The sequence below is a fragment of the Pelodiscus sinensis genome, chromosome 1 (genome assembly GCF_049634645.1).
Source record: "Pelodiscus sinensis isolate JC-2024 chromosome 1, ASM4963464v1, whole genome shotgun sequence".
Classification (NCBI taxonomy): domain Eukaryota; kingdom Metazoa; phylum Chordata; order Testudines; family Trionychidae; genus Pelodiscus; species Pelodiscus sinensis.
Window position 1 is genome coordinate 16,733,302 of NC_134711.1, and position 15,860 is coordinate 16,749,161.

The 15,860-nt window shown below is 40.5% G+C and overlaps 1 protein-coding gene across 5 annotated transcripts in view; it reads right to left on the bottom strand.

Annotated features, from left to right (window-relative positions):
• SEMA3A (semaphorin 3A) overlaps positions 1-15,860 on the bottom strand; it is a 446,406-nt gene that overhangs the window by 16,248 nt on the left and 414,298 nt on the right. For all 5 annotated transcript variants that reach the window (XM_006117134.4, XM_075926288.1, XM_006117137.4 and 2 more), the window contains one exon: positions 4,508-4,665. In XM_006117134.4, coding sequence (XP_006117196.2) covers positions 4,508-4,665 — 158 coding nt within the window. The remainder of the gene's footprint in view (positions 1-4,507; positions 4,666-15,860) is intronic.

Here is a 15,860-nt window from a genome sequence, read left to right on the forward strand (position 1 = left end):
TACAAAGTGCTGCCTGTTACACATATATTGAAAATACAAGTAATTTAAAATGGCACCATCTTGTCTACAAACTGAAATTATGTTAAATAGTCTACATTTATCCTTAGATTCTTTTAGATCAGGGCTACTTAACACGTGGCCCATGGGCCTCATGCAGCCCGTGGTGCAGTTTGGATTTACATGGGGCTCAACAATGTGGCCCGTGGGTGGGAGCCAAAACAAAGAAGTAGTAAATATAATAGTCTTCTGTTGATATGCATTTTAGTAGTTAAATTCCTGGACTGTCATTGGCATTCCAGAGCTGTCATAGGGGTGGAAATCAGGTAAACATTGCATTTTATTAACATCAGCAGCACTGACTTAAATGGGGCCTGCGTGTTGTGTAGTCTTGCCTTAATCTTTGTATTCATGCCCATCAGTGTGAAAGAAGCTATTTGCATATATTTGCATACACATTTGCATGTATATGCAACCACACTTAATTTGCGGCCCTTGGCATGTGCTGTGAATATCATTGTGGCCCCGAGGGCTTCCAAAGTTGAGTTGCCCTGTTCTAGATTATAAGCAAGTGTCTTGGTTGGCAAACTGCAATATTTAAGGACATAACGTATTTATAAATGGATAGAATAATATGTAACTCAAATTTTGTCTGGTTTAACCAAAATCTTGGATCTAAATGCATTTGCAAGTTTTTGCAAGTGGCTTTCACCTTTAGTATAGAAGGAATTAAAATTCTATGTCCTTGAAACATAGTGTATCCAAGGTCCAGATTTACATATTTGCAGCTTGAGGCCCCCTCTAGTTCTTATCACAGTCTCATTTAATGTAACTTTATATTCTACCTCCAATTTGCTCTCCATCTGTTCTCTTTGATAAAGTGTTGATCTGTTTGAAAAATGTTATATTTAAAGAAAAACAATACAGTTCTCTTTTATTTGCATTTGTTGTGCTTGCTTTGTCTGTGTCTTTTCTACCTAAACAGCTGTGGTACAAAACTCAATTCAGCCCATGGAAAGGAGTTTCATTTAAAAAAGAAGAAAAGAACAGGACAAACAAAGATGTGTTTTGAGAACAAGCACTTTACTTGGAGAATAGGAGAAAAACAGAAGGGTTGCAAAGTCAGGAGAGAGCAAAGAGGATTAGGTGGCTGAACAATGTTGAGATGTCAGATTAGGACATCCAGTGACACATGTGAAAAAGTGAAGTATCCTTGTAAGAGCCACACTTGATCTCACCCTCTAGTCACAATGGTCCAAATGAAGCAAACATAATGGTTTCTGCAATGCAGAGATCTGTACTTACTGCTCCTATCTTTAGAGTGAAAATCAGCTAAAGCACACTCATTAACAACCCCAAAGCAGAGGATTCTCTGTTGGAGATTAACAGCAGTGGAATTTGATTCTGGATCTGGGTGGGAATTTTTTGACACACACAGTGAAAAAATGCTGATTTGTTGAAATCAAAATTGTTTGTGAGCAGAGAGTTATTTCCACAAAATTCCCTTTTCTGAAATAAAAACCACCTAAATTTCATTTTCAAAAGCAATTTAAGCAGAGAGGAGCATAAATTTCAATGACATCTATGCATTATTGAACTTTTAATCCAATACTTATATATTTAACCCAGAACTTCTTCATCCACAGATTTCATGGTGCATCTCCTTAGTTCTCCCTGGTAGGCTAGATGAAATTTCATAATGCCATGAGGCTATTGCATATTGTGCATGTCTGAACAAACTTTGGGTGAAGGGAGAAATGTGCCGGAAAATGGCTGTCACATCCCATACAAATGTTCATATTTCAGAAAAGGAATTTTTTTTGGAAATCACTCTTCTCACAAACAATTTTGATTTCAAACAGATCAGCACTGTTTCTTGTAGAAGTTGTCTATACTACATCAGAAGGTCGAAATAAGAGTTGACACATTTTACATTGCATTTCCACTCCATCCCTACAGTGGGAGGCCAATTGGAGCAAACGGTCACATCAACTTCCATTACTCCTCATGAGGAAAAGGAATACTGGTGCCAACAGCAGCACCCACTAAGTTCAATGTAGTGTGTTCACATTTGGCCCATTAAATCAAACCCTGGAAGATTGATCGCAGCAGCATTGATCTTCCGTGTAGTGTAGATGTGCCCATAAAGAGTGTAAAAAAATTCTCCCACACATCCAGAATCAAGTCCTACAACTGATACCCCCAAGTCTTATTTTCTAAGGGTACGTCTACACTTGCTCCCTAGTTCGAGCTACGGATGCAAATGTAGCGAACCGAAATTGCTAATGAAGCGGGGATTTAAATATCCCACGCTTCATTAGCATAATCTTGCCTGTTTGTTATTCTGCTCAACAGCTGATTCAAACCAGGAAGTGTGCTCCTGGACACGTTGGTTCGATTTAAACCCCTTGGTTCAAACTAACATTACTCCTCATTTTTTGGTCTGCTACATTTGCATCCCTAGCTCGAACTAGGGAGAAAACGTAGACATACCCTCAGTGATTTAGGGATTAAGGAGTCTAAGTTTTAATTTATTTCTGAAAATGCTACTTACGCAGTTTTGAGCACTTCACCTTGGGTGTAAAATCCCACTGAAATGCACTGTAAACAGATGGTCAGTGGGACTTAGACACGTCTGATAATGTTACTCATTATTATGTTTTCCAAAGTAATAACCCAAAAAGGTCATGAAAACATTTTAATTGAGGGTACATGACTGTGCTTAGGAGCACATTCTGAAGATATACATCATCTCTCTCACACACTCATTCCAGTGCTGGATATTTTCCCTGTATTTTTTTCCATGGAAAGCTAGTTGCAATATGGGTGACTCAGAACTACACCCAGGTCCAAATGAGCTGCAAATGCAATTTTGACATCCCCTTCATAAATTCCACAGGGCAACTTTTTATAGAATTCTAGTATAGGAATTAGGCCTCATAAAAATCACATTAATATTAATGGATTTTGAATCAAGTTTTCAGTTAGCAAATATCACACATTTCAGCATTAGGAAACAGGAGCTCCAAAACATCTGCACAAGATTCAGTCAAACGGTCACACTGTAGACTTTCATAACAGTCACTTAGGCTCCCTAAAGATACACTGAATGGGAAATATATATGAGACAGAAAGATAAATAAAACAGCTATAAGCAAACCATGCACCAAGACACAACATTCCCAAAACTTGTGGAGTCTGGAATTAAAGGAATGTCTTGACCATTGCATTTGAATTCTTCCCAGTAATGGTCATTCTGCAGCAGGTGTATTTAGTTTCTCTTCTTTACCTCCTTATGGAGAATTATTTTGCTTCAAATTATCTCAATAGACTGATGCAAAAATGAGAATGCATGTTCCATAAGCAGTGTTTTTTAAGTGTTTGCCTGGGATACTTTGAGGTACAAAGGTTGACATTTCAGTTCTCACCAGCTGAAGTATCTATTCTATAGTGGAAATTCTCCCCACTGTTCGTTACATTATCCCTACTCCAGCAGCCAACCAATCCTTCCCCGAAATTAAATACATTTTGGGACATGACATTTCTAGCTGTAGTTATTGTAAACTTTAGCTACAAGATGAAGTTTGGCTCATCTGTACGTAAATGCTTATGTCTCCTTTGGTTTAAGACACATATGGGACATTTCCTTTTACATTATCAACATCTGAGCTTTTTTTTTTTCTTCAATAATTTACCTAATATTCTGAAAGTTAGGTGATAATATGCTGATCATGGGCCAAATTCTGATCCTTTTTGCAACCTTTTTTATCAATTAATTTCTTCAGCTTTACACCCTAGTAACTCTCAGAAGATAATAAACCTTTGCCTTAAGTTAATTCTCAATAGGAATAGATCTAAAGTTTTGTTGGAGGATAAAAACTTGAAACCAACCAACTACTCCACAGTACAGAGAAACAATTTGGACATTGTTTTTCACTTATGGGTCTTCATGTTTCTTCACGGTGCACATCATGTAATCATTTACATCAGAGCAAAGAAAGTGTAAAATGGAATCAGATCAGAATAGCCAGTCTTTGCACAAGTTTTAGAATAATGGAAAATCAGGTGCTAGCTGTCCATTTTCATTGATCCCCAAATCCTTTATCGTTCAGTTGGCATCACAACAACTTTTGAAAGTGTAGGACAATGATGTTACAGTTGTTAAGTACCTGTATTCTTCAGTGTGCAATGATTGCAGGACCAAGTCCCCCATGTATTTTTTCTCCCATTTTAGGGAGAACATACTTTTTATTGTTGACATTTCTCCTGACAGTATGTTTCTATTTCAAAGATGGCACTTTTCTGGCAGTTTTTTTTAATCACAAACTTTCCAAGACATTCCAAGAAGTGGCAATGTTCACTTACCAAAACTTGATATTACTTGTAACTTTCACAAATATATTGCCTTTGAAATAGAAAGGGCCCCAGTTAACCATCCTATGAAAAATCTCTAAAGCCCCGGATTACATGTGAGATCAGCAAGTAAGCAGACATCTGCAACTGTCCCTACCTCTTAGCAGTGGGGAAGTAACGCGAGCACGAAGAGCCATCCCAAGCACAGTAAGGGTCTCTAGCAAGGCAGCATTCAGCACATGCTTTTCCATACACATCGCAGCGGTGCAAAGGAAGCTGTGAAACTCCAATAGCCGAGCCAATGTAGAGTTGTTGCTGTGAAATAGGTGCAAGGTTGCAAATAGTCAGGTTTCACTGGAAAGACATGCAACATACGTCACAAAATATATGTAGTGAGTGCTGCTTCTGATCTCATTTACATTGGTATTACACCATTGTTCTCCTAGGCTGTGTCTACACTGGGCCACTTATTCCGGAAAAGCAGCTGCTTTTCTGGAATAAGCTGCGAGCTGTCTACACTGCCCCCTTGAATTTCCGGAAAAGCAGTGACGATTTACTGTAAGAAATCAGCTGCTTTTCCGGAAAAACTATGCTGCTCCCGCTTGGGCAAAAGTCCTTTTTCCAGAAAACTGTTCCGGAAAAGGGCCAGTGTAGACAGCACAGTAGTCTTTTCTGGAAAAAAGCCCCGATCGCGAAAATGACGATCAGGACTTTTTTCCGGAAAAGCGGTCTACATTGGCCACAGATGCTTTTCCGGAAAAAGGGCTTTTCCGGAAAAGCAGCCTGCCAGTGTAGATGCTCTTTTTCCGGAAATACTTATAACAGAAAACTGTTCCGTTTTAAGCATTTCCGGAAATTCATGCCAGTGTAGACACAGCCCTACTGATTTCAGTGATATTACTTCTAATTTACACTCAGGTAAGCAAGAGGGCAATCAGCCCCAACATTTAAAAAAATACAAGAAAGAACATTATTTCTGCTTTCTATTGGATAAATTCTGGTGCTGATTCCTATGTGAAACCTCAGTTCAGTTAATGGAATTGCCGTGGGTGAATTGAGATAGACTATGACTCTACATTCCTATCTTTCAATAACATAAAAATGGTCATATTGAGTCATACCAATGGTTCATCTAGCCCAGTATTCTGCTTTTGCCAGTGGCTGGTACCAGACGTTTCAGTGGCGTGAACAGTGACCCATCCCTTTTCTTCCAGTCCCAGCTTCTGTTTAGGGATACCCAGAGCATGGGATTGCATCTCTGACCATCTTGGCTAATATTCATTGATGGATCTATCCTTTATGAACTTTTCTAATTATTTTTTATCCCACTTTTACTTCTGTCCATCACCTAACAATTAGTTGCACAGGTTGACTGTGTGAAGAAGTAGTTCCTTATGGCAGCGTTTCTCAAACTGTGGGTCCTGACTCCCTGGGGGGTCGCGAGCAACTTAGAGGGGGGTCGCGAGCAACTGAGAGGCTGGTTGCAGCAATGGAGAGGGGGGGGGTCACGGTATCACAAGTTTGAGAACCCCTGCCGTATGGGGTTGTAATCCTGCAGCCTATTCATTTCATCGGGTGACCCAAGGTTCTTGTATTATGTGATGAGGTGAATAACACTTCCCACATCACTTTCTGCACACCATCCATGACTTCATAAACCTCACATCCCCACTTAGCTTTCTTTTTTGTAAGATCAACAGCCCCAGTGTTTTAAAAATGTTCTCATATGGAAGCAATTCCATCCCCCTAATCATGTTTATTGCCTTTCTCTGTACCTTTCTCAATTCTAATGTCTCTTTTGTTTCTGAGATGGGCAACAGGAACTGCATGTAGTATTTGATGTATGGGTATGCCATAGATTTAAATAGTTGCATTATACTTTCTATCTTATTATCTATTCCTTTCATAATGGTTCCTAACATGGTTAGCTTTTCTGACTGCTGTTGCACATTAAACAGATGTTTTCAGTGAACTATGCAGAATGACTCCAAGATCTTCCTTGAGTGGTAACAGCTAAATGAGCCCACATCATTATGTATGTATAGTTAGGATTATGTTTTCCAGTGTGCATTACTTTACACTTATCAACATTTTTCATTTCTGATTTTGTTTCCCAGTCAACGAGTTTTATGAGATCTTTTTGCAGGCAGCTTTGGACTTACCTATCTTTAATTTAATATAATCTGCAAACTTTGCTACCTTTTTTTGAATATGTTGAAGAGCACAGCTCCAATACAGATGCCTGGAGGAGTCTGCTATTTATCACTTTCCACTGAGAAACCTGACCATTTATTCCTATCCTTTGTTTCCTATATTCTAACCAGTTACTGATCCATGAAATGACCTTTCCTCTTATCTCATGATGGCTTATTTTGCTGAAGAGCCTTAGTGAGGGACCTTACCAAAGGCTTTCTGAAAGTCCAAGTATAGTGTACCCAATGGATCACCTTTGTCCACATGCTTGTTGACACCTTCAAAGATTTCCAATAGATTGACAAGGATGCTTTCACTTTAAAAAAGCTGTGTTGACTCTTCTCTAACACAGTATTCAACTATGTGTCTGATCATTCTGTTCTTTAACAAAGTTTCAACCAGTTTGCCTGGAATTGAAGTTAACTTTGCTGACCTATAACAGCCAAGATTAGCTCTAGACTAGAGCCTTTTTTTTTTAAAGGTATTATATTAGCTATCTTCCAGTCATTTGGTACAGGGCCTGTTTTAAATGATAGGGTAAACAGTACAGAAACTCAGCAATTTCATATTTGAGTTCCTTTAGAACTCTTGGGCAAATACCATGTGGTCCTAGTCACTTATTGCTGTTCAATTTTTTCAATGTATTCCCAAACCAGGTCTACTGACATCTTATTCTGGGACAGTTCCTCAGATTTGTCCCCTAAAAATAATGGCGCAAGTATGGGAATCTCCCACACATCCTCTGCAATGACGACTGATTGAAAACTCAAGGAAGACAAGGCAGTTGCAAAGCAGCTAAATTTTTTTTACTTAGTGCCTTGATTGCCAAGTGGCCCCATCAGTTGTTTGGCAAACTTCCTGCTTCTGAAGTACTTAAAAATATTGCTATGAGGTTTGGTATCTTTTGGTACTAGCTTTTCCGAATATTTTTTGGCCTGCTTAATTATACTTTTACACTTGACTTGCCAGAGTTTATGTTCCTTTCTATTTTCCTCAACAGTCATACACTTCCAATTTTAAAAGATGCCTTTTTGCCTCTGTCACAGAGTCACAGGGTCTAGTCTCTGCCTGGCATGAGTCTCGTGGGAGTGACTCCGTTAATATGCTAAGCCCTTATGGACACACACAGAATCCCACAGGTGCAGGCTTATGGCCTTCAACCAAGAGTGGACCATCAGCACTGGTGTTCCCTTGTCTCCATGGGAACTCTGTAGGAGGCTTGTACTGTGATCCTTCGGGGTGTAATGCTCTCAGTGAGGATTTACAGCGATACAAGCGACGTTTTTCTCCAAACACAATAGACATGTATTAGTCACCTGGGTGACAGAATCTTAAAGTCCTCAGGCTAATACAGAAAGGCAGAAATCCAGTCATAGTCTCTCTTGGTTAAGCCAGTATCCTGACGGACAAGTCAAGCGATAAGGGACTCTCTCTCTCACTCCCTATACACTCTTTTGCCCTCCTTTTCCAGGTTCCTGAGCATCTCCAAAACACCACCTTTCTTTCAGTCACCTGACCCGTTGTTTCCAAGCTCCACCGCCAGGGTTCTAGCAATTAAGAGTTCATTGTTCAGTCACTGGGGCATCTCTTTGTCTCTCTGGACATGCTGTTGATTTGGGCTGTGTTCAGTAATTCTTTAATGTTCCTGTCCATTACCCTTGGAAGGCAAAGACTTCTACATTTGCTCCCTAGTTCGGACTAGGAATGCAAATGTAGGCAACTGAAATTGCTAATGAAGTGGGGATTTAAATATCCCGTGCTTCATTAACAAGATCTCGCCCGGTGTGCTAGTCCGAATCACAGCTGATTCGAACCAGGAAGTGCGCGCCGGGATGCGGTAGTTTGAACCAAGGGCTTTGGTTTGAAATTCCACGTCCCGGCACATACTTCCTGGTTCAAATCAGCTGTGATTCAGACTAGTGTGCCTGGTGAGATCTTGCTAATGAAGCGCGGGATGTTTTAATTCCCGCTTCATTAGCAATTTCAGTCGTCTACATTTGCATCCCTAGTCTGAACTAGGGAGCAAATGCAGATGCACCCACAGACACACAAACACCATCCTACTTCTTATTCTGTTTCAGAAGCAAACTTAACAGGTATTTTTTAAGAAATAAACTGGCTAGCAATGCCACATATGAAGGGAAACTGAGGCACATATAGGATTTATACAAATATTACAGAAAAGACCCACTTTTTCACCATTACTTTTACGTAGCAGTAGAGCCATATTGGCATTCTCTGTTGTGGTCTTACTGTATTGTTTTGTGGGGTTTTTTAAAATTTGGGGCATATATTTAGTTTCATCCTCTGATATGGTGTTTTAGAGTTTCCATACATCTTGCAGGCATTTCACTCTTGTGACTGTTTCTTTTAATTGCCATTTAACTAGTTTCCTCATTTTTGTGTAGTTTCCGATCTTGAGGTTAAATGCTACTGTGGTGGATTACTTTGCGATTTTCCTCCTGACAGTTGCCTCATTTACACTCCCACATTGGCAGGCCCATGCAAGTGAGTTCACCCATGTTAGAATTTAAAATTCTATCATTTTTATAAAATCACTTATAATATTTGTCAATACTTAGTCGTGTGCCTTTCTGTGATATAATTGAACAGGACTCTTTTTCATGTGATTGCTTCTCTTCAATTCCTACTTGTATTTTATGATCAACTTCTCTTCTTTTTTACTAGGATATATTGTATCCCCTTAATAAATCCTTCCCAAAATGAATGTGTCTTTTTCCAAATCTCATGCTCCTCCACACCCACTGGATTTCTCTCGTCCCTTCATTTAAAAAGAGTCAGATTCATAGAATCATAGAATCATAGAATAATAGAACTGGAAGGGACCTCGAGAGGTCATTGAGTCCAGCCCCCCGCCCTCAAGGCAGGACCAAGCTCCGTCTACACCATCCCTGACAGATGTCTATCTAACCTGTTCTTAAATATCTCCAGAGAGGGAGTTTCCACCACCTCCCTTGGCAATTTATTCCAATATTTGACCACCCTGACAGTTAGGAATTTTTTCCTAATGTCCAATCTAAACTTCCCCTGCTGCACTTTAAGCCCATTACTCCTTGTCCTGTCCTCAGAAACCAAGAGGAACAAATTTTCTCCTTCCTCCTTGTGACACCCTTTTAGATATTTGAAAACCGCTATAATGTCCCCCCTTAATCTTCTTTTTTCCAAACTAAACAAGCCCAGTTCATGAAGCATGGCTTCATAGGTCATGTTCTCTAAACCTTTAATCATTCTTGTCGCTCTTCTCTGTACCCTTTCCAATTTCTCCACATCTTTCTTGAAATGTGGTGTCCAGAACTGGACACAGTACTCCAGCTGAGGCCTAACTAGTGCAGAGTAGAGCGGCAGAATAACTTCACGAGTTTTGCTTACAACACACCTGTTGATACAACCTAGAATCGTATTTGCTTTTTTTGCAACAGCATCACACTGTTGACTCATATTCAACTTGTGGTCCACTATGACCCCTAGATCCCTTTCCGCCATGCTCCTTCCTAGACAGTCGCTTCCCATCTTGTATGTATGGAACTGATTGTTCCTTCCTAAGTGGAGCACTTGGCATTTCTCTTTATTAAACCTCATCCTGTTTACCTCTGACCATTTCTCTAACTTGCTAAGGTCATTTTGAATTATGTCCCTATCCTCCAAAGAAGTTGCAACCCCACCCAGTTTGGTATCATCTGCAAACTTAATAAGCGTACTCTCTATCCCAATATCTACATCATTGATGAAGATATTGAACAGTACGGGTCCCAAAACAGACCCTTGCGGAACTCCACTTGTTATCCCTTTCCAGTAGGATTTAGCACTGTTAACAACAACTCTCTGACTATGGTTATCCAGCCAATTATGCACCCACCTTATTGTGGCTCTAAGTTATATTTGCCTAGTTTATCAATAAGAATATCATGTGAGACCGTATCAAATGCCTTACTAAAGTCTAGGTATATGACATCCACCGCTTCTCCCTTATCCACAAGGCTCGTTATCCTATCAAAGAAAGCTATCAGATTAGTTTGGCATGACTTGTTCTTCACAAACCCATGCTGGCTATTCCCTATCACTTTATTACCTTCCAAGTGTTTGCATATGATTTCCTTAATTACCTGCTCCATTATCTTCCCTGGGACAGACGTTAAACTGACCGGTCTGTAGTTTCCTGGGTTGTTTTTATTCCCCTTTTTATAGATGGGCACAATATTTGCCCTTTTCCAGTCTTCTGGAATCTCCCCTGTCTGCCATGATTTTTCAAAGATCATAGCTAAAGGCTCAGATACCTCCTCTATCAGCTCCTTGAGTATCCTGGGATGCATTTCATCAGGACCTGGTGACTTGCTGACATCTAACTTTCCTAAGTGATTTTTAACTTGTTCTTTGTGTATCCTATCTTCTAAACTTACCCTCTCTCTGCTTGTATTCACTACGTTAGACACACCTCCAGACTTCTCGGTGAAGACCGAAACAAAGAAGTCATTGAGCATCTCCGCCATTTCCAAGTTTCCTGTTCTGCTTCTCCCTCCTCACTAAGCAGTGGGCCTACCCTGTCCTTGGTCTTCCTCTTGCTTTTAATGTATTTATAAAAGGTCTTCTTGTTTCCCTTTATGCCTGTAGCTAGTTTGATCTCATTTTGTGCCTTTGCCTTTCTAATCTTGCCCCTGCATTCCCGTGTTGCTTGCCTATATTCATCCTTTGTTATTTGTCTTAGTTTCCATTTTTTATATGACTCCTTTTTTATTTTGAGATCATGCAAGATCTCCTTGTTAATCCAAGCTGGTCTTTTGCCATATTTTCTATCTTTCCTACACAGCGGAATTGTTTGCTTTTGGGCCCTTAACAACATCCCTTTGAAATACTTCCAACTCTCCTCAGTTGTTTTTCCCTTCAGTCTTGCTTCCCATGAGACCTTACCTACAAGTTCTCTGAGCTTATCAAAATCTGCCTTCCTGAAATCCATTACCTCAATTGTGCTGGTCTCCCTTCTACCTTTCCTTAAGATCATGAACTCTATTATTTCATGATCACTGTCCCCTATACTGTCTTCATGTGGTAAGGTCCCTGCACTCATGCAGAGCCTGAGTGAACTCAGTGCTAGAACTGATTGGAAAATGAGCTTTTTTTAGGTTGAAATTTTAAAAGAAAAGAACAATGAAATGTAATATTTGTCAAATGTGTTCACAGGAACATTAGACTTTTAGGTGGAATACCACCTCACATGTATCCTTCACCTATGCATGTAGATAAATGAGGGTATGTCTACACTACCCCGCTAGTTCGAGGGGTAATGTAGGCATACCGCACTTGCAAATGAAGCCCGGGATTTGAATTTCCCGGGCTTCATTTGCATAAGCGGGGAGCCGCCATTTTCAAAACCCCGCTGGTGTGAACCCCGTGCAGCGCGGCTACACGGGGCTCGAACTAGGTAGTTCGAACTAGGATTCCTATTCCGAACTACCGGTACACCTCCGGTAGTTCAGAATAGGAATCCTAGTTCGAACTACCTAGTTCGAGCCCCGTGTAGCTGCGCTGCACGGGGTTTGAACCAGCGGGGTTTTAAAAATGGCGGCTCCCCGCTTATGCAAATGAAGCCCGGGAAATTCAAATCGAACTGGGAGGGTAGTGTAGACATACCCTGAGGGATTAATGAATGGAACTAGTGACTAACAGCAGTCATGACTGACCTTTAGTAATGAATAAGCATAATGTATTACCATAAAGTAGTAGTTTTGTGTATAACTGGGGCACTCATATATATAAACAATTTGGCATGTACCTTACTGAATATAGCATATAACAATGAATTCAAAGGTGTATATTGAAAAATGAATGTCCAAACTATAAAAGGGCACATGTACACCAATGTACCTATTTCTGATTAGTCATACAATGATTTCTAATAACTCTCCCTATAATGAGAGGCTGCAAACCAAACAGAAACACAGAGTGTCATAGGAAATCTAAAATAAATTACCGAGACCAAAAGAGAGCTGCTTAAAGATTTTACTCTCTGTGGAACAGTTCAGAATATTCAGTCGGTTAAGTATAATATGTGGTTTAGGAATCCTATAATCAAGAGATTATCCAAATCACTCTACTTGCCTCTCTTAAAAGCAATGTATTTAGGATCCAGCTGTTGACCATTATGCTGTACACTAATAATAAAGAATTCCAGGCAATATGAAATTCAAAAAAATGGTACTGAAGGCATCTGCATCAAATGCCTGACATCGCACAATACAATTTGTGTTTAATACAACCTCTGATTATTAGATCAAATTACAGCAAGAGAAGCTGTCCATTGAAGTGATTATTTCAAACCGCCGCAATAACAGCACTCTAGAGAAAATGTATGGGTCAGGGAAAGGACAAAATATGTGGCAGTGGTCACCATTTGCCCTCACCACATATTGATGTCTGTGATACAACTGTTTTTCCTATGGCTTGGAGTTACAGATGTAAAATACATCCCTGTACACTTTGGAGACTCAGGGTGGTGCTCAGGAGGTGCACCACCCCTTTGTGCCTCCACCAAAATTTTAATTACTAACTGGAGTGTCTCCTCATGCCCCCTCCCTGTTCCTTTGCATGGCCTCCCCACACCCCCTTCCACAGGCATCAGTCACCCATGTCTGTACAAGCCCTGAAAGCAGGGAATAGGTTTTGTATGGCTCCTCAACACAAGCCTGAAAGTATGAAGAGGTGCAAGAGAAGCATAAATGAGAACTGAATAAGCTATAGTACATGTATGCAAACAGATTGTAAGGTTTTTTGGAAGATTTAAGGATTCTCTCTCCTTCTCTCTCCTCCCCCCACCCCTTACCTTGAATGGAAATGTGAGTGGTGAAAACACAGTAATTCTCTGTTCCAGACAAAACATTTGTGATCTCCTTGCCCCATCCCACCATGGCTCCTATGAGCATAGGGGTTCATAAAGCCCTTGTGTATGATCCCAAGAGGAAGAAGAGGGGAGGGTTTCCTCCACAATATTCCACTTCCAGCTCCCCTATGCTATGACAGCTGTTTTTTGGGTAATCATAGCAGCAGGTGGGAAGGAGGATGGGTATGGAGGTGCAAGGGATTTTCTGTGGCCTGTTCCTCTTCCCAAATTCCAGTTAAACTTTTCAGGTTTCAATTTTATACTGTGGAGCCCCATCTGAGTGACTTTCTGAGAAGTGCTGGTTCTTGCAGTAATGCTGCTTTTAAGGCACTACAGAGAGTCAGAGGGTAAGGATCTCTGTTCATATGGTCTGTTCCTATTGCTGATCTGCCAAGAATGGTGCAGATCTCAGGAATCAATGGCTTTAGAGGATGGAACACACAAGAGAGCTTAAGGCTATGTCTAGACTGCAGGTTCCTTTCGGAAGAAGCTTTTCCAGAACAGATCTTCTGGAAAAACTTCTTCCAAAAGAGAGTGTCCACACTGCAAAAGCGCATCGAAAAAACTATCTGCTTTTTCGAAAGATAGCATCCACACTGAATGGATGCTGTCTCACATTTAAGCTGTGATTACTATGGTCAGAGTGGCCACCAGGGCACCTGTGCTTTTCCTCTTTCTTCTTTTTTCGGAAGAACTCTCTCTTCCCCGTCCACACATGTCTTTTCCCAAAAGAGCTCTTTTGGAAAAAGGTTTCTTCCTCATAGAATGAGGATTACCAGGGCTCGCCAAGCGTCGGCAAGCCCTGCTCACCAGTCACACGGTTTGGCACGCTGCGCATGCGCAGACCGCGCTGTGCATGCGCTTACCGCGCGGTGCGGCTGTGCTGGCTTGTAATCTACTTGCCATAGGCCATAGGCGAGTAGATTACACTAATTGTCGAGCCCTGAGGATTACCAGTTTAGGAAAAACCCCTCTGTTCTTTCGATTTTCTTTCAAAAGAACGCAGTTGCAGTGTGGACATAAATCAAGTTTTTTCAGAAAAATGGCTTTTCCGAAAAAACCCGTAGAGTCGACATACCCTAAGTGATTAACTCAAAATCTAACCTCTGTAAGTTAAAGAGCTGACAAGAGGCATGTCAAGGCTCACTCTGACTGCACTGTTAAGGGCTAGATCAGGAAGTAAAATTCACCCCTGTGCAGATAACCAGCCAGCACTAGGCCTTAGCTAGTCACATAATGGGGAATGCCAACTGAGTTATTAACACAGCCAGAGAGGTAGCAATGATAAAGCCTTGAAGTACACCTCTGCTGCTACTGCAGCTGGTGCCTCAGGCCCTTTATATTGCTGCCACAGCCCTGTGTGGTGCATTCTGGGCAGCATAAGGACTGCTTGGGGTAAGCACAATGCTATCTGGGCAGTGTTAAGGCTCTTCACCTCTTCCACCTGAGGCCCTGTCCCTTCTAGGAGTGGAGAGCAAGCCCTCCCTCTCCTCCCACACTGACCAGCAGCCCAGCCAGTCTGTCATCCCCGCTGGGTATGCAAGAGTAAGCATAAAGCTCTGTACACAAAGCTGTCTGAATCAGATCAGCACACTCCTAGTTTATTTTTTTAAAAAGTGATGGTACTGAAACTATTGAATAATGCCTGCTGATTTTATTATTTACATTTGCATGTTTGCACTGTGCAATATTATTTATGTGCCTCCTCCCCACTTACACAATGAACAATGTACTGGAGCTGTAATATCAAAAGCATCTTTTAATCATAAATATAATGTTGAAACACATTGCCAAATACTTCTTTGATACAAACTCTGAGTGCCAAAAGCTTGTCAGGCTGTATCATGATTCTGTCATTTTTAATACAAGGTTGGCTGATAGTTCAAGAGCTTAATTTTGGCTGAATAACTCATACTGTGCTTTCTAGCGTTATACAATTTTAATGTTGTAAATTTATTTTCAAGAGACTTGAGAGGAAAATTGTAATCCCTCCTAAGTAAATAAAGATGCTTTGAAGAAGTTATATTAAAACGCACAGCTCTTTATACAATACAATCAGCTGTCTTAAAAGAATGTACTTGTAAAAATAATCCAAAGCAGAACATTTTGGTATGATGTGAACATATACATTACTTGACAGGTTTGTTTGTAAATGGTACATTCTTTTTAAGCCACCGTTTTTGTTGGTTTGGGTAAGATGTCAGGGAAGTGGCCCCAAACAAAATGTTTTGTGTCAAAAACTTCCATGTTTTCAGGCAGGTTTCCAATATACAATGGATTAGTAGTTGTAAATCTTCAGCATTTTAAATGGAGAGTTGAGCTTTTTTTATGAAAGTATACAATTTAGCCCTTTAAAGGGCTCCCTCAGAGGCCAATGCACCACTTAAGACAAGACTCTCTTTCTCACTCTTCACTGAGGGTATGT